The 26,230-nt window shown below is 37.3% G+C and overlaps 2 protein-coding genes and 1 long non-coding RNA gene across 5 annotated transcripts in view; 2 read left to right on the forward strand and 1 right to left on the reverse strand.

The window, feature by feature from the left end:
• Positions 1 to 26,230, reverse strand: part of CPM (carboxypeptidase M) — a 45,263-nt gene that overhangs the window by 10,691 nt on the left and 8,342 nt on the right. The window contains exons 1-3 of one of the 3 annotated variants that reach the window (XM_087967990.1): positions 15,386 to 15,562; positions 15,041 to 15,197; positions 5,299 to 5,396 (exon numbers count right to left, since the gene is read on the reverse strand). In XM_087967990.1, coding sequence (XP_087824116.1) covers positions 5,299 to 5,396; positions 15,041 to 15,194 — 252 coding nt within the window. In that variant the 5' untranslated portion in view covers positions 15,195 to 15,197; positions 15,386 to 15,562. Of the gene's footprint in view, positions 1 to 5,298; positions 5,397 to 15,040; positions 15,198 to 15,385; positions 15,564 to 26,230 lie in introns of those variants that run through there. The other 2 variants (XM_026667760.2, XM_087967989.1) reach the window with 2 other exon arrangements.
• Positions 8,448 to 9,254, forward strand: LOC148130173 (uncharacterized). The gene is made up of 3 exons (XR_015750057.1): positions 8,448 to 8,725; positions 8,997 to 9,057; positions 9,137 to 9,254. It is a non-coding gene; the product is annotated as an uncharacterized LOC148130173 (long non-coding RNA).
• On the forward strand, positions 17,984 to 19,443 carry LOC113412177 (protein CFDP2-like). Its single transcript, XM_087969102.1, is given in 3 exon segments — positions 17,984 to 18,838; positions 18,841 to 18,860; positions 19,210 to 19,443. Coding segments are annotated over 3 exon segments (1,077 nt in total). The 5' UTR covers positions 17,984 to 18,015.

Consider the following 26,230-nt stretch of genomic DNA (forward strand, 5'->3'; position numbering starts at 1 on the left):
AGTGAATCTGGCTTCCCCATTGACTTTGCTTGTTAAAAGGCTGCAAAAAGGGATCACATGACCTTGGGTACTGCAACCATCATAAATATGAACCAGTTCCCAAGCATCTGAATTTTGATCATGTGACCATGGGGATGCTGCAATGATTGCAACTGTGAAAAACAGTCGTAACTTTTTCCAGTGCCATTATAACTTTGAACAGTCACTAAAGAACTGTTCTAAGTTAAGAACTGCCTGTGATTATGGATTACAAACCACAATAGCTGGAGTCATACAGCTTGCCAAATCAAAAACAAACCATGCAATGGTTTAGCAACATATATGATTTCAGTTACTGAGAGAAACAGATTTCATAACAGAAGTCAGCCTGTTTTCCTTAGCATCAGCTGTTAATGGGATTCCATGCTTGAGAACGCAACTACCAGTATATGCATATCTTACATTATATTTTTGGTAACAATAAATATACTATTATTGACATTTAACTACCAGTAGTCATTAAAAAAGTGAGGATATTTTTATTTTTCTTCCTAGTAATAATTGCTAACTTTAAACTTAGTTGTTCTGTAATATCAACCCTCAAACTTGCAACAGTAATGAAATCAAACTAAGGGTTAAGAAATTATTGTCCATTGTCCATTTCTGAATGTATTCTAGATTTCTTTATGTGAATAAAATATTCAAGTCCTTGCCTGTAGGGCTCAGAATCATTAACTGCTCCACAAGAGACTAAAAAAATTAAAGAAAATCCAATATTGTTTCTTCAAGATCATACTGGGCCACATTCATTGTATCCCAGAATGTTGTTTTTATTAGAATGGTTAAAATCTTGTAATCATGTGTAATTTTGACCAAGTACTTCTGATAATCATTTAAATTACTAGGAAGAAAAAATAATAAGAGAACATAAGAAAAAATATATAGCCTAATAGGACAAGTAAATATAATATATTACAGTATTATTGGCAAATTGCTATGCACTTAATACCAAATACAAATTCAATTAAAACAAAAACAAAAGAAGTCAATAATTAAATCAGGCCAGAATGCATAATATATATTTATTTGTAAAATTTATCGGCTGCCCATCTTACCATAAGGTAACCATTTAAAATAATACCATAATGCCTGAACAAATACAAAAGGATAAGTTTCTAGATGAAGCAATTTAGGGTTAAAAGTTTAAATTTATTTGTATTGTATGGATACAGAGACCAAGAAAGATAATAAAAAAGCAGAAACATGCAATAAATTCTAGTAGTTAAAAATAAGACAAAAGAATTAAAGTGGCTAATGACCTAAAAGGCAAAAATAAAGGAAATTATTTTGGATTCATATTGTATAGATTGTGACTTAGATATAGAACACTATTCTGACTAAAAGGAACTTCCTTGATGGACCTGTTCAGATTGCTTTGTTTGATCTGGAAGCCAGATACGCTTGTAGTTGTCTAACCCATTAGCAGTCTACAGCATTGTAACTGTATTTCTCCAGCAATTTTTGAGCCCATTTTGGGTGCAGAGAAAGAATGTGGGCTACAAAAGTACATAAAAATTACAATTTATACATTGTTTTTTCCTCAGGGTTCAATGAAGTATCAAATAATAGTACTTTGTTAAATAGTTGTTTAATCGCTCTGCCACTTTTTTCTCACTTAATCCCTTTTCCTAAACTAGCCAGCCAAAATACCCTCCCTGCTTTTAACCAATATTGGGTGACATTTTTCATATTTGATACACTGGATGGTAATAATGGCAATTTAAGTCCAGCATACCTGAAGGGACTAGGTAGAGAGAGCGACTTCCTGTATTGAAAATTCCCAGGACTCCTGTATCACTGGGACAACCTACGGCATAGTTAAAACATTTAACTGTTATTGTTTTTATTTATTTATGAATTTTAATAGTTATCCTTCACTCCATTGTCACACACATATTGCTACAAGTCAAAGTGCAATGGGGATCTGAATAGTTGCTTATCTAGTATTTTTTAGAATTAGTAAGGAAAAATATATATCAATTTTTTATTTTTTTCTCAGATGACCAACTGGCTTGTTACCATGATACTACATTATTCGTTGTATTAAAAAATGGGGATTTCGTACACAAGCACTCCTTTATGAATAAATATGCTTCAATATAAAAACATATTAAACAACTGGATTATTTATTACATTTATTTTGTCTAACTCAAGGCAGTGTGTATAATGCTCCTTCCTCCTACTTTCCCAAGAAAACCCTTCCAAGGTAGATTGGACTAAGAAATAATTGACTATCTCAGTCACTTCCATTCCAAAGAGAGAAGCAGAACTAATATTCCCCTTGTTTCTAGTCTAGCATCTTAACTATTACACCACTGAATGGCATATTCTCACATCCCTAAATGCTTGAACTCCATACATTTTGCCAATAGGGCCAATACATGTTGCAATACAGAGCTAATTAATGTTACTGCTTTATAATTATTATAAATTGAATCTAATAGTGGAGTTCAGCAATATAGCCTTATTCTAAGCCATTTCCCACAGTCCAAGTGGTCTAACTGTTGGGCATTTTAATCCCCTAGTGGTTTTGGTAAATGCCAAGTCTATGCAGAACATGGCCATATCCATCTATGATATGTGAATGAATATACAGCCTTGTTATGGTTTATTGAATCAGGCATGATGAAGATGAAATCCAAAACAAAGCTGGCTACCTGAGTTTCAGGGCAATCATCAGCTGTGATATCATAAAGAGGCTCACAATGATCAAGCACTGTTCCAGAGGTAGTTAGTTCCTTTGAATGGAATTGTGCCACAAGGAGGATCTTTGGTTGCTGCTGATGTATGAACTACCAGCATGTCTCTGCAAATCCTGAATGTCATGTTATCATTTCCTTTGCTGACTTCAACCTCCATGTTCTGTCATGGCAACTATCGTCCCAAAACATGCAGGCAGGTACACACTTGACCTAGTCTTTGTTTCAGAGCAGATGAGATATGATCTGAGAATGGAAGAAATTACATGTACCCTTTGCCATAATTAGCGCAGTACTTCAATAAACTGGACATCAAGGCATTGGGACCATTTGAATAGCCCGCCTATGACATCTAGTGGATTGATAGGATTTCATTCTTTGGATATGACTCTCTCAGAGGTAGGCATATGTTTGATGCAAGTTGTCTGGATAGCCTTTCTGTTAATTCCACTTTGTTATTTCCTTTATCATTTTAGAGTTGGGTGGCATCAAAATAGAAACATACTGTACAAACAAATAAGTGAATACTTCCTTTTTGCCTTGTATTCTGTGATTAATATATTCTTATGTTTTGGGCTTAAATGACCGACTGTGGATGTTCATTCTGATCAGTTATTTTAATTTTTCTGAGTTGATGTTCTATACTCACAATAAAGGAGTAATGCTACACTAAGAAAAAGAAGGCATGGCATTGCTTTAGTTTATTCAATTAATACATATGTCTGATCCAATTGTTCCCACTTTGCTGCTTCTCTTTGGGGAAGCAGATCAATACAAACCTTTGGAGCCGAGACAGTTTTTTTCTTTCACCTTTAGATGTCATTATGTTTCTATTTATGAGAGGGGGAATGGAAAAACTATTTGGTTGTTGTAAGGTACAGCAGAGGAACATAAGGAACAGCAGAGATCCAAAATTTGATGTGGACTGCCAGCGGCCACAGGACCATTTATGTTTCTCCTTATTGATAAACATTACTGAAAGCATATGGCTGGTTTCTAAAATAATTTAAATATTTTTTAATAATAATGGCCACAAGGTTTAAAAAGAATCAGAAATATTTTGATTCTTCAATTTTCTTTGGAATTGTTATACTCCCCCACCCCATTAATCTTTACAGATAAGCTGTCAGGCAGGGGTGAGATTCTACAGGTTCGCACCTATTCGCTAGAACCGGTTGTTAACATTCTAAGCAGTTCGGAGAACCAGTTGTTAGAAGAAATTACTGGCCTAATCCTGTAAGAAAGGCAGGAAGGAAACATTCTGGTGTTGCTTACAGAAACTGCCTCTCCATTAATTCTTATTACATTCTTGGCAGGACTAGACTTCCTGTCTCTGGAACTTCTCTGGAGTTTTTTTCCTCCTTTGCTGGTACTTTGCTTGTGTGAAGTGACCATTCAAACTTACATTGGCAGTGAAAAAAGTGACTTATTTTTCACACTTATGACTGTTGCAGCATCCCCACAGTCATGAGAGGCCAGGCGAGGAGATGAGTGCCTTGATGTGAGTGATGTTGAGTTGGCCACACCCAGCCAGTCACATCACAAGCCATGCCCACCACCTAAGCCATGCCCACAGAACCGGTTGTTAAAATATTTGAATCCCACCCCTGCTGTCAGGATCATATACTGTATTTACTGTATAAGACATACTTTTTCACCCCCAAAAGTGAGTGGAAATTTCTGCGCATCGTATACAGTGAATGTTGCCGAAGCCCCGGCCACCTGCCGGCTCCCACCCTTTGGCCTCTGCCTCCCAGCAAGTTGCCTCCTTGCAGCAAACAGAAAACAGCCTGTTTCAGTTTCACCTTCAGTACAACCTGATTAGCACAAGCAGCTGATTGTCTGTTCGATTGGCCTCCTGACAATCAGCTGTTTCAGGCTGCAGGGATTGCCATTTCAGTGCCCCGTTTTCGGCCTCCATGTGTCCCATTTTCCACCCATTCCGATCCCCACTGCCCGAAACAGGCGGAAAATGTGGCATGTGGAGGCCAAAAACGAGGCGTGAGGAGGCTGAAAATGGGATGCAGAGGCCAAAAATAGGGCGCGCAGAGGCGGCAATAGGCTATGGCAATCCCTTTTTTCTTGTTTCCTCCCCAAAAGCTAGGTGCATCTTATACTTTGGAGCATCTTATACTCTGAAAAATATGGCATTCCCATTCAGCATTAATACAGAAATGCAAATACAAAAAAATGAACTTTTATTTGAATGGTAGCTTTATGAAATTGAACTTATAGTGGGAAAATGTTCTTGGAAATGAAAGGATAATGCTAATAAGATTATATAAAGGACACTGTAATTCTACTAATTATAAGCACTACTAGAATGGTAATCTATTAAGTGACATAAATTTCATCAGACTATTTACGGCATGTCCTTTTCACTGAAAACCATTTGTTTAAACCTTACTAGATCATGCTCATTAATAGCAAAATATAACTCAGTCGTTATTTTTGGCTGCTTAGATAAAAGATTTAACTTTTCCCACAAGTATATAAATTGGGGTGCTTCCTATAAACAGTGCTATAAGGAAACCACAATAGCTGAAGTTATAGACGTACCTCATTCCCATGCATATTACCAACATACTTGAACTCTGGTATGCCAATCTTATGCTGGGTTGGAGACCTTCCCAGAGCAAGAACCCAGAGGTCTCTACCTTTAAGTGGAAAAGAATTTTACACACACATAGTATATGTATGCACATAGTTGTAAAATAATAACTCGTAAACAATGAAGAGCTAAGATAAACTGTCTTATCTTTAACTCATTTGTCGTGGCATTGAATAAATGAGTTTTAAATGCAGGCAGTTATTCAGATGAATTAAAGCCTAATGTTTTTTTTCTTTTATTTAAACAAAAACATTTTAAATTAAATAAATGTAAAAATTTTATTCATTCCTAAAACAATTCATTAATAATAACTAAATAATTTTACTGAAGAGAGCTAAGTTTAAAAATATATGAAGAAGAAATCTGCAAAAAAGAGATATAAACAAGGAGTCAGATCAATTAGGCTTAGTGAGAGACAACAGAGGACGCAAAGGTTATATAATATACATCTATATTATAATATACGTCTAAATTAAAACAGAATAATTTTGTTTGAATACTTGAAAGCACTTAGAAGAACCACTTTTCCCTGTGTAGCTGAAACAAATATTTAACTTGGGAAGTTAAGTCCCTTTTAAAACATTTTTATTGTTTTACTTGATCTGCACTGGACCAAGTCTGAGATAAAAAAAAATGAAGTAGCACTTCAGAGTTTAGTTTAAATGGGACCTATATTATTGGGAGATAATTTCATTCAACCCCTATTAATATGAATTGGAGCTTTTAACAGTACTTACAGAGAAAGTTAAGCAATCTGAATTTCTCAAACCTATCAACCTGCTATCTTTTGGAAACTTTTAGGCAGAGTATGAAGTGTGTCACAAGATAGGTTTACCGGTATTTTATTTTTTACATCCACCATTCATTTTACTTAAAATTCAAAATATTATTTGAAAGGATCCTGATGAATAATCATCCTTGACAGTAGTGCTTGACATTTGCTGAAAGGAAAATGTGCAAAATAATTCTCTAAACTGTTTTGGGGACAAATAAAAGCATCATTTGGAAGAATTAAATGCCTGCAGTATTCAGGGAGCTAAAGTTTAACCTTCCCGTCCTATTTATAAACCTAGCAAAATCACTCATTTATACTCAGATAGCTATGAGCCCAGATCAATTAATTGCAAAGGAAACTATTTTCCTAAGTTTAAAAGAGGCAGACGGAAGGAGGACGCCTATTTTGATGGATTTTAAACTGAGAAGGAAGAATTAAGCTTATTTTCTCTATGTAATGTAGTCTAAGTCAAAGTTATTACTCCAACTTTTGCTGTTGATGTCTTTGAAAAAAATAATGTCCTTTTAAATAATGTATAAGTTCCCAAGTATGTTCTTATAACAGATTGAACTAGACACTGGGCAACTCTATATTATAGTCAGGCATGTAGTATCAATGTACCCAGTGTGATTAATTTACATTGCTATATAAACAAGGTTAAATAAATCATAGTTAACTATGATTTCACAGTTTAACTTTCATTCCATTCTTAATTTTATGTCTGACTTCTTTTTTCCCTTCTCATTTAGCAGGGTTAAGAAACCTCAGGCAAAACAGGTAGAAGTTGTCAGGTAGCTCAGGAAGAAAAAGAAAGAAAATCAAGGAGAAATGACAGTCAGCACCAAGAAATGAAATAGAAATGTTTCCATTTCAGAGCAGCCCTAGACAGGTAATAAAATTTGTTGAAAAATATAGAAAAATAGAAAAAAATATAAACATTTAAGTAATCAGTGGACAATGAGCAGTATGCCTTAAGAAGCTGCTCATTTTAATGCTATCCTCTTTCCAAGTGGTTGTCCACCCCCCACACCGTATGTTGAATTAAAATTCCCATCTTTCCAAAGAGTTTGACACTGTTAGAGAAAACATGTCTAAATTGGAGGAGAGAATACCAAATACTTCCGACCCAGAACACAAAAGTTTCCAAGCAAAATGCTCTAAAATGAGTTGTTATATTTTACGCAGTAAAATATTCTCACTGAAAATCTATTTTATAAAACATGGTAAGAATTATGCATTGCGAAACAAGACAGAGCAATAACTCCTTTGAGGCTTTGACTCGGTGGCGCAGTAGTTAGAATGCAGTACTAGAGGCTACTTCTGATCACTGGCTGCCAGCAGTTTGGCAGTTCAAATTTCACCAGGCTGAAGGCTTACTCAGCCTTCTATCCTTTACCAATGTTGGTAAAATGAGGACCCAGGTTGATAGGTTCCGGTTCTGGTTGTGGGAGCGTGACAGCTGAAAGTTATGGGCTCCGTGAAAATCAGCTGTTTTCTGCCGGCCTGAAAGCTCCTCGGGGCCAAGTGTCACCTCGAAGGGGTGGAAGGGCTCCCGTAGATTGCAGGTGGATGGCAGTCCACCAAGTCTGATCCAGGTAAATCTTCTTGACAGACGGAGAAGACGGCCATTTAGGGTCCAACCAAAGATCTGATGGCCAGAATAAGCAAGCATGGAAAACAAGCGGAAAATTCACAGTGCACTGGATGGGGTAAGGAATGTACAATTTCTACCCTGAACTAGACCAACCCCATTAAAATACTTGCTTGTAGAAGGGATACTCCAGGAAAAAGGAGGAGGGAATTATTACCTTGCCTCCCTCCAGAAACAACGAATGAAAGATCGGAGCGGAATACACATCTGTTGAAACGATAAGAGAAATGAGAGATAACTACTTCTAAATTGAGAGAAAGACTGGACTAGATTTAATTGAGTATTACTTTTTGCTTTGATGGAAGGGATATGATGCTCTAGCTCAGAGGAGTATCTTTGATTGTTTAAACTTTCTCAGACTATGGCTTTCTTTTTTCCCTTTTCATTCCCTGTGGGCTATTCTATTTCCGGGCTTCTACCGTAGAGTGGAAAGGAAAAATAAGCAAGGTTGCCATCTACTCGTCAAAGTCGGAATATACCAAAAAGAATATTTTAAGCCAGTGATGGCTAACCTATGACACGCGTGTCATTCGTGACACGCCGAGGCACTTTGACTGACACGCCTGTTGGTGTGGGGAAAACCTGCACATTTAGAGACTGCCTGTGCTCTGCTCCAATCCCTGCTCCCTGCTTGTTGCGCGGAGGCGTGGTGTCACCGCTGCTGCGAGATCTTTGCAGCAGAGAACCAGTTTTAACCGCCATAAACTGAGGTTTGTCAGTTTCATTACTTCAGGAATGCTACAGGAGGAAAGGAGTTCCATGAGGTTCACAGCCCTGTAAGGTGGCCTTCCGATCCCCACATCCTGCACCTGCAGCCCTGAGACCAGGGAGACGAGTTTCACAGCCCTGTGTGATCACCCCAGCCCAGTCCGTCATAAACATCGCAGGAGGACTGCACCACAACAACCAGACACAGTGCTCACGATAAGCAGCATCGGGTGGTTGTCCTGTAAGTGCAATTAATACTAAAATCTGCATTTCTGTCTTTGTGGCTCTCTCTCTCTCCCACTGTAAAACGCTTGGATGTCTAGTCTGCAGCATTCAGCCCTCTCCAGCTCCTCTAAGCTTTAATTGCCTCCATAGCACCTCTTGCAGTTCTTGCTTCTCACCATCCTCACAGAGCACCATGCAAACCCTCCAAAAAAAAATCTCCAAAACACAAACCAAAAAAACCCCTTATTTTGGACATCATCTTGACTTTAATTTCTTTCTCCTGGCAGGGTTCTTCTTCTGAGGCTGAAGATTTAGCAAATGCAATTCAGCAACAGAAAAGTCACTAAGGTAAATCATTATTTGTTTTTTGCTTTTTGAACTAATAAATATAATAAATATATTAAAAATATAACTCTTTCTTTATTAGGGCTGCAAATATTACCAAATTATTGATATTTCTTGAAGTGACACACGACCCGAGGAAGGCTACACTTTTTCCCGATTTTCGACACACCAAGCTGAAAAGGTTAGCCATCACTGTTTTAAGCTGTGCAGACAGAAGAAAGGTATTGCTGGAATTATAACATCTGGTGTCAGAGACTCAACTAAGGACAGTATCCTGTTTCGGAAATTGGTGGGAAGTAAACAAGATTGGAAGTGCGATAGATACAAATACTATTGAATTCTGATGGACTATAAATAACCTAGATTAATTGACTTAAAATTAAATAATAATAATAATAAAAAAAATAAAGTAGACTCTTATCTTACTGACATTTGGGAAATAGAGGGTGCTTTGGATTATAAATATCAATGAAGAAAATATAAAAGACATAAAAAGAAGATACTTACCTGGCATGAGGAAAATATAATATTGGAGCTATTGTGGACCTTTTTTCTTTTCTTTTTCTTTTTTCTTCTTGACTACAAAAACCAACTGATTCAGATTTGACTTTGAACTTCTGAACTATTAAGACTCTGAAAACGAAAAACAGACTGAAGCTGGCTTGAAGAGGAGTGGAAGCTGCTATACTACGCTTCTATTTTGGTTGGTTCTTTGATACGGGGACTATTTGGTATTGGTACTATTGGGTATTGAAAGTGGGAAATATTGATTGTATTGGTATACTTTAGGTGGTTAACTCTGGGCTGGCCTACATTTTTAGTGGACAGTAGGCTTGGTGGGAATATCCATCTACTAAAAACACTATTTGCTAAAATGTAAACCTTAAATGTAGCAAAAATAGGTAAGAAGACATCCTCCAATCCATCTTCAGTGTCCTCAAGCCCTTCGGACCAAAGATTGATTGAGAGTGTTTTACAGCTGGAGAAAACTAACTCATCCCAAAAGGAAGTATTAACACTGTTACAGGCATCTATGACTAAAAGTCACACAGAAATAAGAAAAGATATAGGGGAAGTGAGAAACGATATGAGAAAAAAATCCAAAAGATGGATGAAAAACTCGAGAACCTGCAACAAACAATAATTAATAATGAGCGAAGAATCCAGAAAATGGAACAAAAAACAGAACAGGTAGATGATGATATAAATCACAAGCTGATACAAGCAAATAAAGAGCTAGAGAATACCATGATAATGTTAGAGACAGAGAAAGCAGACCACTACCTAAGGTTTCAAAATATAGAAGAGAAGGGAGATCTACCAGAGTTAATGAAAGAACATTTGGCAAAAGTGCTAGGTACAGATAAACAGGAGATGGATATTGAAGTGGATGAAACATACTGATCTACACAAACTACACGAGAAGATATAACCTTCCTAGAGTTCATGTAAGATTTGTAAAAAAAATAAATACGAGATGAGATCCTTAATAAGGCGAGAGAAGAACCACTAGAATATAAAGGGAAACAGCTGGTGGTTCTGAAACAAATCTCTAGAAGGGCTGTGAGGGTCACAAAGAAAACCCTCAAATAACAAAAAATAACTGAGCTATTCTACCCTTTATCTGCTAAATTATTTGAGTGATATACATCAACGTGGTAAGTTCTATTTTCAAGCTTCTAGCCTGCAGTACCTTTCCCCTCCAATCCCAAAAACAAGCCATCTTATTTGTACATCTATTTCTCCTGCAGTTGAGTACTTGATTGAATATGTCCTGTTTTTATTACAGGGTTTTTTCAAACTGCAGGTAACACCTCCTCTGCAGTTGTAAGTAACACTGAATGGGGTATCACAAACTGCCTGGGCAAGAGGGACTGCTCAAGCAATGTGTGATGCAAAAGGATGGAGTGAGTTCTGAAACATCAGTTTTTCCATGGTCAAGTAAAAGATCAGAGCACTGTGGAAGGGCCAAGCATGAATGTATTGTAACAACTGGTTCTGTTTTTTTGATAGATCAAGCAGATTATTTGTCCAAAGGAATGCTGAGGATAGTATATTTTATTATCAGTATTAGAATATCATGGAAACTTTGTTGAATCCTTGGCTTCAGCAAAACATTTAACAAAGTTACCCATGAGATTCTAATAGAAAAGATGGCAAAATATGAGCCAGATGTGCTGACCAGATGGACATAGAACTGACTGAACATGCCCTCTCTAGGCTCTGCTCAAAATTGTTATGCACAGTTCACATTTGGAGTTAGTAGGGAGAATAATAATCACCTTAGGAGACAGTATCAAAGTTTAGGAAGACCTTATTAAACTGAAACACCAGGGACAAACCTAAAGGACTACATTTAGTTAGGAGAAATAAAAGGAATTATTCTGTATGGGGAGACCATACTGAGCAGAAGTACATTTGAAAAGAATCTGGTTATCTTGGTGAATAACAAGTTAAATGCGAACAGCTGCAAAAAAAAAACCCCAATATAATTTATTATTGTATTTATAATTTTTATTTTTTAAAATTCCTTTCTTTTTTCTTTACTATTTAATTTTTATTTACTTTTTTCTTTGTGTACTTTATTATTTGTATAAATAACCCAAGGCAGAAACATACCTAACATTCTTCCTCCTATTTTCCTCACAACAATAAACCTGTAAAGTGAATTTGTCTCAAAAAGAGTGACTGGCATAACCACATTTGCCTGGGAATAGATATGGTTTCTCTCAGACTCAATGGCAGGTGTCTAAATTAAAGATATTCTATTCCAAGCATGAGTCACACACTATACACTTTAGCTTGAAAAAAATGAGGTTACAAGAATTCCACCAATTGAATTATTTCAGTTAGAACCGTTCGCCAAAGTGATCAATACTGATCCTCTCAAGATCAATGGAACTATCCAAGGAGATGATAAAGGCTGGGGATCAAAAGAGAGTCAGAAATTGCTGCGGGGATCAGTATGTAGTTTGATGAATACTTGAGGTTGACTGGAGTCAATTAATTTTTGGGAGTCTCTGTAGAACTTGTCTCTAGACCTCAAGATGATGAGCCTAGCAACAAGGCAGGCTTAACCCAGGGCCTGATGATCAGCCATCAATGAGAGGCCTTGAGTTGTCTCTATTATTGTTTTTGCTATTCGTAGCATTATTAGTTAAAGTAGCATTTATTACATTGTTTTTGTGTAATAAATATTTGTGAACTGATGAACAATCTGGAACTTCATCAAGGGGTCAGTGAGACAAAGAGCTTAGGGGCCCCTGCTTTAGAACTAATATATCTCCATGCACATTACAACGGAGTCTTTCTGATTCTCCTTCTAATAGTCTTCTGATGAACCAATGGGAAAGCAGGTGTCTACATAAGGGGAATTCTGCAGTAACTATACAATATGTATTATGTGCATACAGGACAGTAACTGTCTCTTGAATTTCAATCACCTCTTACAACCACTTTAACAATTAAAAAAGAATGCTCTGCAAATGTTTGTACTTTCACAACAGTAGAGCCTTTCATAACAACACAAAACCAGTTAAACTCACTTTTTAATCATTTTTGGAAATGTTCTGTTTAACTACTTTATCGCTATTAGAGGCTTTTAAAATGGTGAGATCAATCTGACACTTGATGAGTTTCAGGATCAGATTTAATATTTTTTAAATAGAGCTTCAATAATTTTAAATATAACTGGCTAAAAGCAATGGATTTTGATTTAAGAAAGTTTTAAACAGATTGAGAGACAAGAGAAATTCAGAATATTGGGTATTTTTATGAAAGATTCAAAAAATTAATATATAAATAATATATTCATTGGAAACAAATGAAACAGAATTAAATCCATGTTAGGAATGACTTGATGAAGCCACAAATAGAATTTATTTATTTGATAATTTATTTATTTATTAAATTTATATGTCATCCACCTCACTATCAAATAATTCTCGGCAGTACATAAATATAAATAAACAGTAGAGGAAACCAAAGGGCCAGGCTGAGTATTTCTTAAAGAGTTCTTTTTACATTGGCTAGAATAATAATATCTCAGAAAGGATGCAGATTTCAGTGGATAAGGTTTTAAAAGATGAGAAAATCTTCAAAACCCTTTTTGTGACATAGACCTTTGAACGCATGGAAGACAACAAAATTGATATTATCCAAGTGGGTTTACAAAAGACAATTAAAAAAATATGGGAATATGGGAATTTTGGATGATGTCTCTTTATGGGGAGAAAAGGATCTGGAACTGGGAATAGCTATGACAAGAAAATCTGGGTGATGCCTCTTTATGGGATTTATAGAGTATCCTGGTGAAAGCTTTGAAGACTTTTTTTAAGAACCAAAAATGATGAAAGACCAAATCTTACAATCCCCTATAAGGAGGATTTAAAAGTCAAGATTGTACAGAGCAAAAATATGGGCTATAAAGTTGGACTATCAGAGACGAACTATTTGTTTGATATTTTTGACAACTCCTAATGAACTAGGATGGAAAAGATTATTTATTTTTCTTTTAGTTTATTTTTATTAGTTTTAATTATGTTTAGGATTACATTGTATTAATGTTTAATAGAATATAAACCCCAATCTTAAATTTATTAACTTCAATCAAAGAAAAAACTAATCTTGCATAAATTATTTGTTGAAAATAGCATTGAGGATTTCATTTCATCCTATTTATTTATTTATTTATTTAATTAATTAATTTTGTCAAGAGATTATAAAATAACAGGTTTAAGTATAAACATAATTATGAATACATGAAATGGATACATATAAGAAAAATAAAAAGAAACAATATGACAGGGATGGTAGGCACATTGGTGAGCTTATGCACGCTCCCTACAGACCTCTTAGGAAAGGGGTGAAGTCAATAGTAGACAGTCTAAGGTTAAAGTTTTTGGGGTTTGGGGAAGAAACCACAGAGTCAGGTAGAGTATTCCAGATATTGACCACTCTGTTGCTGAAGTCGTATTTCCTGCAATCAAGTTTGGTGCGGTTTACCTTGAGTTTATATCTATTGTGTGCTCTTGTATTGTTATGGTTGAAGCTGAAGTATTCATTGACAGGTAAGACATTGTAATGTACGATTTTATATACTATACTTAGATCGGACTGAAGTCGGCGTAGTTCTAGGTTTTCTAGGTCTAGAATTTCAAGTCTGGTGGCATAAGGTATTCTGTAACGATTAGAGGAATGAAGAACTATATTTCTGGACTTTCTCAACTGTGTTAATATCAAATACGTAATGCGGGTTCCAGACTGATGAGCTGTATTCAAGTATTGGTCTAGCAAATGTTTTGTATGCTCTAGTTAGTGTAATATTACCAGAGAAAAAGCTATGTAAGATTATGTTAACAACTCTTAATGCTTTTTTGGCTATGTAGTTACAGTGGGCTCTAGCACTTAGATCATTAGAAATGAGAACTCCAAAGTCCTTGACAGAGTTTGGATCATCAACAAGGTCTTGACTATTCAGCTTGTATTTTATTTTCTGATATTTATATATAATTTTTTTTGCCAATATGTAAGACAGAGCTCAATGGTTAAACTAACTAACCAAAATTTCTATGCATTTATTTCCTTTTTAACGGGAGAGGGAGATGAAGAAAAAAAGCTGGGAAGACTTGGATTACTTATGACAGGGTGATGTGATGGCCCTTATAAAATGTTTAAAAAGTAACAGCAGTCTTCTTTCCCTGAAGTGGAGATAGCCCTTTTCAAACTCACACACCCTCAAGCTAGATGAGGACAGTCTCCCACATAACTCTTAGGTCTTCAGGAGTAACTAGAGCGGGTAGGAAGCGTAGTTCAACTTGTCTGGAGTGGCTGCCCAATGGTTTCAGTAGCACTGTATTCCAAGCAACGGTACTTGGGCCAGACGTCTGGGTGATATCGTCTTTCTTTCTTTCTTTTGCAAATGCTAAATTCTACTCTGGGCAAACCGGCTGAAAAGGCATAAGACCCCCCCCCCCCCCAGCCTTACCTTGTACTGACTTGCCAATACTGTACAAGTGAGTGATGGCAGGGTAATTCTTCTGCACTTCCTTCAGAAAAGCTTCCAACTCCTTGGTGTGATGGTAGCGGAAATCCAAGCTGGATACCAAAGGCAGCAGAAGAAGCAGGGAGAGGATGCCCATCTCCTACTCGAAAGAAGCAAAACAAGGAAATAAGCGCGAGGGGAGGAGAGCACCAACGAGATCCGCCTTAAAGAATTTAAGTCGAGCGAATAAAGCGCCCAGCATGCGGCGATAGCGGCCTCAGGAGCAGCAAGCCGACTGGCAGAAGGGGTACGTGGGGCAAGTTTTGCCAGGCGCTGCCTTATTGTTACCGAAGTGACGGCAGCCAACCACCCGCTCTGAGGTAGCCGCCAAATCCGCTGCTACTCCAGATATAGGCTGCCTGAGCCGAACCGCAGGGCGAAGAGCCAGGAGGGGAGAGGCGGGACCTTATTTTGAGCTACACAGGAGGTGCCCAGTCCAGTGAGAAGAGACTGACTTGCTCGGCCAGCCCTCCCCTCACCACGGCCTCCCCCCGCCGGGAGTCCCGACACAGCAGCCAAAGAGCGCGCGAAGCAAGCGGCTCGATTTACGCGAATCCTTTTGGCCTGATGCCAAAGGTGATTGCGGAGCAGGCCGGTTTCCGGGACTGAGGCACGCGCTCACGAAGCATTTCTGAATATTGCTCCGTATTCCGACGAGGGCTCTTCAAATCCTGCTGCTGTCAAAATCCAATTTACCCCCATTCGTTCCTTTCCTCTCTTTTGCGATAGCAGCAGCGAAATTCAATATTAGAAGAAGAGGGAGAGGAGGAAACTACCCTAGTATTGTGTATTGGACGCTGGTCATTCAGATGCATTCTGAAACAACAGTGATGTGCCACATTTGCCTTCAACAAGTGAAAAGGATTATAGGTCTATTTCTAGTGCATAAAACACAGGACACTCTTGACAACTTTTTTTTTTTTTTGCCATATCCTTAAGGCACTGCCTTCATCTCACCTGGAGCTTATAACAAGCCAGCCTTAAGTCGTTCAGTTGTCCAAATTTTATATATAATAATGGAAATTGCACAATAAAAAAATAATTAATACCAAAAAAAGTTAGTAGTGCTCAAGGTGTTATTGAGGAACTGCTTAGAATCTTTCAGAGTGCTAATGGTATTTGTGACACAACTAGAATAAAGCCCTTCAGACATCTATTTGCTGAAAATGCCATTTGGGAAAAGGAAATCCCAAGCTGCAAAAACAATTACAATGGGAACATAGAATTTTATTTATCTATCAATCAAATTTCTAGCTACCCACCACACTTCTATGAATGCAGGAAACATGTACATAGGAACACTTGACAAAGTGAAAGATAAAACAAATTGATTCCATGCTGATATCTTAGTAAATGAAATGGACTAAAACTGGACACATACACACACAGCAAAAATGAAGAAAAGATATAACAAAAATAGTATTTGGGTATAATGCCACCAATGATCAAGTAATATCAATTAAACTTCATGAACAGCCAATTGATATAACAATTATCCAAAATTATGTTCCAACCACCAGTGCAGAAGTAGAGAAGGTTGACAAGTTTTATGATCAACTTCAATCTAAAATTGACAGAAAGCACAAGCAAGATGTGGCTTGTAGTTGGAAATTAGAATGCTAAAGTTGGAAATAGTAAAATGTAATTGGATTGTACAGTCTACGAAACAGAAACGAGGCAGGAGAATGACTCATTGCTAACACTATCTTCAAACAACCAAAACAACATTTATATAAAAGCAGGGGTGCGATTCAACCAGTGTAACAACCAGTTTGGTGAGTACACGTGCAGAGTGTTTGCTACTGAACTTCTCCAGCAATCTCTATGTGTTAAACAGCTGACGCTTGGCACTCCGCTGTGCTGCGCAAATCAGCTGACCTTGAAAACCAGGATATAAAGCACAGACTAGAGCCAGGGAAGGCGGGTGGGCCCAACAGCTGATCATCGGAGCGAACCAGTTCAATCACAGCTGATCCTCGGAGCTACCGGTTTCCCCGAACTGGGCCAAACCAGTAGAATCCCACCCCTGTATAAAAAGATATCTCCCTATCCCCCTTATTACTGGTAAAGGAGATAGAAGAGTTCAGTTACAATAGGAAAGCATGACCAGGAGATCAGTATAGATACATATCACAAATACTCATGTGTAAGTTCCAAGTCAAGTTAAAGCAGGATAAAGCCAACCAGTTTCCACAATGTGATCTTTATGTACATCCATCATTTTCAAGGAGAATCCTGAGTAATCACTTTGAAGTCCTGGATCTCACTGATAGGAGGAGGAAAAGAGGAACTGTAGAATGAGATCAAAAGAGTTGTTAAAAATGAATATGAAAAGAGAATACCAGAGAACAAGAAACAGAAGAAAGCAAATTGGATGTCAGAACATAATGGAATTTGCCAATATTAGATTAGATTAACAGAGTTGGAAGGGACCTTGTAGGCCATCTAGTCCAACCCTCCACCCAAGCAGGGGACCCTACACTATTTCTGACAAATGGCAATCCAATCTCTTCTTGAAAGCCTCCAGTGATGAAGCTCCTACAGCTTTTGAAGGCAAGCTATGAGATACCAAAGCCAAGAGGGAGAAAGATCCAGAAAAGGAAGCTAACAGCAAAGAATGGTAGGAAGAGACAGGAAGCAGGATTACAATGTTGTCTATAAAGTCATCAAAGATAGAAAGGTATGAAAAAACAAGGAAATCATCATTTTATTTATTTCTCACCTTTATTGTTTTTATAACTAATTCAAGGTAGTGAACGTAATTAACACTTCTTCTTTTCCACACAATAACAACAATCCTGTGAGGCTTAGGTACAAGTCACTCAGCCTGCTTTCATATCTAAGGCAGGACTAGAACTCAGTCTAGTCCTGGAGAAGGAAATGGCAACCCACTCCAGTATCTTTGCCATGAAAACCCCATGGACAGTACCAAAAGGCAAAAAGATATGACGCTAGAAGATGAGCCCCCCAGGTCAGAAGGTGTCCAATATGCTACTGGGGAAGAGCAGAGGGCTAATACTAGTAGCGTCAGAAAGAGTGAAGAGACTGGGTCAAAGCCGAAAGGATGCTCAGCTGTAGATGTATCTGGTGGTGAAAGGAAAGTCCGATGCTGTAAAGATCTGTACTCCATAGGAATCTGGAATATAAGATCCATGAATCGAGGCAAGCTGGACGTGGTCAAACAAGAGATGACAAGACTGAACATCGACATCTTGGCAATCAGCGAACTAAAATGGACAGAAATGGGTGAACTGAATTCAGATGACCATCAGATATACTACTGTGGGCAAGAATCCCTCAGAAAAACTGGAGTAGCCTTCATAGTCAATAAAAAAGTAGGAAAAGCAGTACTGGGATACAATCTCCGAAATGACAGAATGATCTCAGTTCGAATCCAAGGCAAACCTCACATTACAGTAATCCAAGTCTATGCCCCAATCACTGGTGCTGAAGAGGATGAAGTTTACTGGTTCTATGAAGCCCTACAACACCTTCAAAATGATGTCCTTATCATCATGGGACATTGGAATGCTAAAGTAGGAAGCCAAAAGATATTTGGAATAACAGGCAAGTTTGGCCTTGGAGTACAAAATGAAGAAGGGCACAGGCTGATAGAATTTTGTCAAGAGAATACGATGGTCATAGCAAACACTCTTTTCCAACAACCCAAGAGACAACTGTACACCTGGACATCATCAGATGGTCAACACAGGAATCAGATTGACTATGTGCTCTGCAGCCAAAATGGAGAAGTTCTATACCTGTGATGGTGAACCTATGGCATGTGTGCCGGAAGTGGCATGCAGAGCCATCTGCCAGCATGCGAGCCATTGCCCCAGTGGTTTCACTGCACATGTGTGTCTGCCTCCCACCAGCCAAATGATTGTTGGGTATCTGCCATGCATGCGCTGGCCGGGATGCATGCGGGAGACACACATGCATGCACAGGGGGCAGGGGGAGTGCAAGGGGGTTGTGTGCACATGCGCAGGGGGCGGGCAAGCACAGGGGAGTCACGCATGCGTGCATTGCATTATGGGTGAAGGCATGCATATGCATGCACACATACTTTCGGCACACAACAACGAAAAGGTTAGCTATCACTGTTATATAGTCAGTAAAAACAAGACCAGGAGCTGATTGTGGCTCGGATTATGAGTTTCTCATTGCAAAATTTAGGCTTAAATTGAAGAAAGTAGGGAAAAACACTCGGCCAGTCAGGTATGAACTAAATCATATCCCTGATAAATATCCAATAGAGGTGACAAATAGATTTAAGGAATTAGATCTGATAGAAAGAGTGCTGAAGAACTATGGAAGGAAGTTCGCAACATTGTACAAGAGGTAGCAACTAAAACCATCCCAAAGAAAAAGAAATGCAAGAAAACAAAATGACTGTCTGAGGAAGCTGAGGAAAGAAGGGAAGTGAGAGGCAAGGGAGAAACAGAAAGATATACCCAACTGAATGCAGAATTCCAGAGAATAGCTAGAAAAAATAAGAATGCCTTCTTAAATGAACAGTGCAAAGAAGTAGAAGAAAACAATAGAATATGGAGGACCAGAGATCTCTTCAAGAAAATTGGAGATATGACGGGAACGTTTCATGCAAGATGGGCATGATAGAGGACCAAAATGGCAGGGACCTAACACAGGCAGAAGAGATTACGAAGAGATGGCAAAATTACACAGAACTATACAAGAACGAGCTTAATGTCCCTGATAACCATGAAGGGATGGTCACTGACCTCAAGCCAGACATCCTGTAATGTGAAGCCTGAGCAACAAAAAAGCTAGTGGAGGTGACAGTATTCCAGCTGAGCTGTTCAAAATCTTAAAAAGATGATGCAGTAAAAATGCTACACTCAATATGCCAGCAAATTTGGAAAGCTCAACAGTGGCCACAGGATTGGAAAAGGTCAGTTTACATTCCAATTCCAAAGAAGGGCAATGCCAAAGAATGTTCAAACTACCACACCATTCTTCTCATTTCACACGCTACCAAAGTTTTGCTCAAAATTCTACAAGGTAGGTTCCAACAGTATGTGGACCGAGAAGTACCAGAAGTATAGGTAGGATTCAAAAAAGAGGCAGAGGAACTAGAGATCAAATTGCCAACATTCACTGGATCATGGAAAAAGCTAGGGAGTTGCAGAAAAACATCTACTTCTGCTTCATTGAATATGCTAAAGCCTTTGTTGGATCACAAAAAATTGTGGCAAGTTCTTAAAAAGATGGGAGTACCAGACCTTCTTATTTGTTTCTTGAGAAACCTATATGTGGGTAAAGAAGCAACAGTGAGAACTGGACACTGAACCACTGATTGGTTCAAAATTGAGAAAAGAACTCGGCAAGGCTGTATACTGTTGCCCTGCCTATTTAACTTATATGCAGAGCACATCATGAGAAAGGCAGAGCTAGATGAATCACAAGTTGGAATTAAGATTGCTGGGAGAAATATCAGCATCCTCAGATATGCAGATGATATCACTCTAATGGCAGAAAGTGAAGAGGAACTAAAGAGCCTCTTGATGCAGGTGAAGAAAGAGAGTGCAAAAGTTGGTTTGAAACTCATCATTAAGAAAACTAAGATCATCCAGCCCTCTCAATTCCTGACAAATAGATGGGGAAGAAATGGAGGTAGTGACAGATCTTATTTTCCTGGGCTCCAAGATCATTTCAGATGGGGACTACAGCCAAGAAATTAAAAGACGCTTGCTCCTGGGGAGAAAAGCTAGCAATGGGAAATAAGTTCTGAATCCTTTCCTGAGGAGCTGTTAAGATAATAAGTATATATTAAAGCTTTATGCTTCAAATCGCACTAAAAATATTTTGGAGTTTATTAGGCTGGCAGAATGCATGGTCTGCATCAATTCTGGTACCCAATTCTGCTTTACTGAGACCAATGTAAAACTGAACATGTATATTCATGTTTTTGATTACCTCAACAAAGCCTCTCAGCGTTCTTTGGAAAAAGTCTCTCTGTTTTACAGTCATTCCTCATAAACTGGAAGTGAAGTGAAACCTCCATAAATTCTATTGTGGTACATAGATAAGAGAAAGACACAGAGATTAGCAGAAGACAAGAAAGAGCAAACAAATGCACTAAAATATGTTGCGACACCGATACTGAATAGAAGGTACTAAAAACTCTATAAGGAAAGTTAGATGGTAATCCTGCAGTAATAATTAACTTCTATATTACGTAAATGCTTTTAACAATGCACTGTTGTTGTACCATACAGTGATGGATTAAGGCAACCAACACTTGAAATTAAGATTTGCTCCTGTTGTGAAATAGAGACTATTAGCTTAAAGAGTTCCAGTGTTTTATTCCTGTGATAAAGAAGCTGGCTGGCTAATTTTAGGATCAGGTTCGGGTGAAAGATCATCTATTTGATGATAAAGCAATGCAGGTAATCTACTGATTGTTGTTATTATTCATGTCCAACCCATCGCGACCCCATGGACAACCGTCCTCCAGTCTTCCTGTCCTCTACCATCTTTTGGAGTCCATTTAAGCTCAGGCCTACTGCTTCAGCTCATGCCTACTGCTTCCATCCAACCACCTCATTCTCATTCCCCTTCTTCTTTTGCCCTCAGTCTTTCCAAGCATTAGGCTCTTCTCTAGTGAGTCCTTCCTTCTCATTAGGTGGCCAAAGTATTTGAGTTTCATCTTCAGGATCTGGCCTTCTAAAGAGCAGTCAGGGTTGATCTCCTCTAGGACTGACCAGTTTGATCGCCTTGCAGTCCAAGGGACTCGCAGGAGTCTTCTCCAGCACCATAGTTCAAAGGCCTCAATTCTTTGGGGCTCAGCCTTTCTTATGGTCCAACTTTCACAGCCATACATTGCAATTGGGAAAACCATAGCACTGACTATACGCACTTTTGTTGGCAGGGTGATGTCTCTGCTTTTTAGTATGCTGTTTAAATTTGCCATAGCTTTCCTCTCCAGGAGCTGCTGCAAGCGTCTATTCATTTCTTAGTTGCAGTCCCCATCTGTGGTGATCTTGGAGCCCAGGAAAATAAAAACTGTCACTACCTATCAAAGGCTTTAGCATAGTCAATGAATCAGATGTTGTTCTCGATCCACATGTTTGGAGCCTAGCTTGTAGGATTTTAAGCATAACTTTACTAGCATTTGAAATGAATGCAATGGTACGACAGTTCCAAAATTGTTTAGATTAATCTAGACAACTATTTATTCATGTAATGTAAATGATGTTATTAACACCCATCATCTATTGGCATTTCCAGAAAGCTATTTTATTGGCAGATCATTTATTAAGCTTATTTCAAACATATCCATATCCATAATCAACTTTAAAGAAGTATTTCTAGGTCTGGCCTCATGTTTCAATTTCTAAGTCTATTATCAGATAAATTTGTGTTGATTCTTTCAGTTTAACCTTTTTATTGAATTATAAGATAAAATAAGATACAAAATACAAAAGTATATTGGAAAACATTGGTGGAGGGGAAGGTGGAAGAAAAGTTGAGGAAGGATTAGGAATAAGAAAAAGAAGCATTGACTTCCAACTTGTTGCAAAATAAGGCATTAACATCAAATTACAACTTTTGTTTTTTCATAATAATGTAAATTAGCCATTTTTATAAGGATCTGTCAGTCTAATCGGTAAAACCCAAAATCAAAGTTTCATTCTTTTCCACTTCCAGCACAAAGTTCAGAAGCAGTCTCCATGGGGAAGAAAAAGTACTTACAGTATATTCTTTTTTTTTAAATCAAAATGGTCAATTTTTGCCATTTCAGCCAACTCTATCAGCTTCTGCAACCATTCGTCCATAATAGGAATCCAATTTTTTTCTCCAAGTCTTTTTCTATTAGGCCCAAAAGGAAAATTTCTGGTTTCATCTTTATGTTCATTTTCAAAATTTTCTGTATTAAAATATGGATCATATTCCTTTTTTTTGCTTTATCACATGATCACCATAGATGATAAAAAGTCCCTTCTTTACTTTTAACACTTCCAACATTCATTTGACATACCTTTATACATCTTAGATAACTTTTCTAGTGTTAAATACCAGCAATACATCATCTTATTAAATGTTTCTTTTAGATTATAATTTAATGTAAATTTAAAACCCTTCATTTACATATTCTCTCATTGTTCAAGCATCACATTCATGTTCAAGCATTATATCCAAAATTCCTTGCCCACCAAATCATACAAATTTATGTTGATTCTTGGAGGGTGGAGGTGGCGTCGCGGCAGTACGACGGGTGATCTTGATCCTCCAAGATCACCATCGATATCTCAGCTGCTGGTCGGTCCTCACGGACCTAAACTGTCCCATAGAGATGGTGATTGACAAGGGCACATCCTGTTGATCCCAGGGACACTGCAAAGTACCTGGTTGATCCAGGAAAAGCCCTTTTTGCCGGCGGCGGAGAGGCAGACTTCCAAGCTGCTGAAGTTGGGACAGCTGCGGAATGGAAGATATTGGAAAGAAAGTGTGTCAGTTTGGTGAGATGAACTTTGACTTATTATTTCTTGGAAAGAACACCCTGAAAAAATTAAAGTGGACTAAAAGTGAAGCGAAAATTATGATTAATTGTCAAAGTGAAAGTTTTTTTTCTTTTTTCCCCTTTTTATTGGAATTCTGAACTTGGCAAAGCTGTTTAACTTTAAGCTGGATTGATACTTTTTAATCTTTTTATTTCTGTTTGTATTTCTTTCTCCTTTTTTAACAATCCTTTTGAAAATTCTTTTTTGATTAAGACTCTTCTGCTTGATTTAAGATTTTTCTTTCTCCTTTTTTTTTAAAAAAGGAAAAGATTTTATTTATTTTTTTAGTTCTTGGCTGTAGATTGAAAGTGAAGGAAAATAAGTAGCACTGCCACCCAGAGGCTTGGATACATTGTTTCTTCTTTTTTTCTTTCACTAGTTTGTGTTACAATCAAGGATTCTGAGCTTTGTATTGGAAAAGATAGAGATGAGCATGGCAGTTTGTTTATTCAGGTGCTCATTTGTGAACAGATAGCTGGAGTCTGGAGTTGAAGTTGAAAGAAAGAAGATTGAAGTGACCTTGAAAAACTCTGAGCTGATTTATCAAAGAGCCTTGGATATTTGGTGGCAGAGGCTTGTTTTATATTAGAATTGCTTTTTATCTTTTGCCTCCCTTTCCACCACCCCCCTCCACTAGTTGGGCTTTTTTTTCCTCTTTAATTGGATTTTGACTTTTTAAACCAGGAACCAGAATGTAAATCTTTTATTTTTGTTTTCTTCTTGTTTATTAAGAGGAACATATAGAATATTTATCTTTTCTCTTTTTCCCCTTTTTATCTTTGATTTTTTTTCCTTTTTACATTTACCATTGCAACTAATTGGATTAAGGTATACAAGTGCCTGAAGACTTTCTTTTTCCTTTTTTCCTTTGGAGTGGCAACTGTTTGCCTTAGTTTTTTTCTTTTTTTCGTTTTTTCCTCTTTTTTCCTCTCTTTATAGATAAGCATTACAAGATGAGTAGAAAGACAACAGCTCCAGCTTCTTCGATACCAACTCCCTCACCATCTGGAGAACAACAATCAATACAGACAATATTACAGCAGGAAAAAGAGAAAGAGAAGGAAGTGACATTGCAGATGATTATGCAAGGAATTCAGAAGATTGAGCAAAAAATTGAACAGACAGATGAGAAAATATTGAATATGGAAAATATTCAACAGATGATGATGAAATATGAAGACAGATTTTAAAAAATTGAAGAAGATATACAAAGAGATAAGAAAATTGGAGACATTGATATTCAATTGAGCGATGTTGAGAAGGGCAGATGTGAACCGTTAGGATGGGAAATAGATAAATCAGAATTTTATCTAAGATTTCAAAATATAGAAGAAGGAAAAGGTGAAAACCTTGCTGAAATAATGGCATAAATATTGGCAGAAGCGCTGGAAATAACCAAAGAAAAGATGATGGATGGGATGGATGAAGTGTTTCGTGTCTACACAAGATATGCAATGAGGAATAGACTACAAAGAGAAGTTCACATTAGATTTACTAAGAAGATTAAGACACAGATACTCCATGTGGCAAGAGAGAAAACACTAAAATATAAAGACAAAGAAATTGTGGTGCTGAAACAGATACCAAGAAGAGTAAGAGAGATGAGAAGAGAATATTTATTCTTGACTAAAGAGTTACTTAAAAGTGGAGTAAACTACAGATGGTTGATGCTAGAAGGCCTCTTGTTCACTTGGCAGGAACAAAGACACAGAATTGACACAGTTGAAAAAGCTGAGCTATTCTACTTAGAATACTTTAGAGGAAAGGAGGAAGAAGAAAGAAAGGAAGAGTCACTAATTGAATTCCAAGAGGAGTGTATAGCAGTAATTGAAAAAGAAAAAGAAGGTGCAGTAGGCGGTGAACTCAGAGAATGAGAATTGAGATCTACTAGAGCAATAAAACCCTCTTATAAAGTTTAACGTGGATGAAAGAAAACTACGATGTTAATTACGATTAACATAAATGGACTTAATTTGGCTACTAAAAGAAGGAAAGTATTTCACAAATTAGAAAAATTAAAATTTGACATAATATGCTTACAAGAGGTACATATTAAAAAACAACATGAATATATACTAAAACAAGGAAAACTAGGGAAATTATTTACGTCGCTGGCACAATCCAAAAAAAGAGGTGTGGCATTATATATTAAAGAAACAATTTTGGCAGAACTAATCTACACAGATGATGATGGAAGGATTCTGATGGTGGAAATAATGGATAACAGCGTTAAAACACTTTTAATTGCAATTTATGCCCCAAATGATAAACAAGAAGAATTCTACAGAAAATTACATACGAAAATAATTGAATTGGACTGTTAATATTTGTATGATGGGAGATTTTAATGGAATAATTAATGACCGGTTGGACTATAAAACACAGAAAACAACAAAGAAAGTTAGAAAGATACTACCAAAATCCTTCCTTCGAATAACAGAATAATTTAATTTAAAAGATGCATGGAGACAGAGAAATGCAGAAAGTAAGCAATATACTTGTTAAGGGTGATTGTATCATGAGTTACATCTTCTGGATAGATTGTATTATGAACTACATTCAATTTTCTTTGCCCTTATAGTATCACAGAGAAGGAAAATATCACAC

The sequence above is a fragment of the Notechis scutatus genome, chromosome 6, assembly GCF_049901735.1.
Source record: "Notechis scutatus isolate UNSWTSFEM ecotype Mainland chromosome 6, rNotScu1.2, whole genome shotgun sequence".
Lineage (NCBI taxonomy): Eukaryota > Metazoa > Chordata > Lepidosauria > Squamata > Elapidae > Notechis > Notechis scutatus.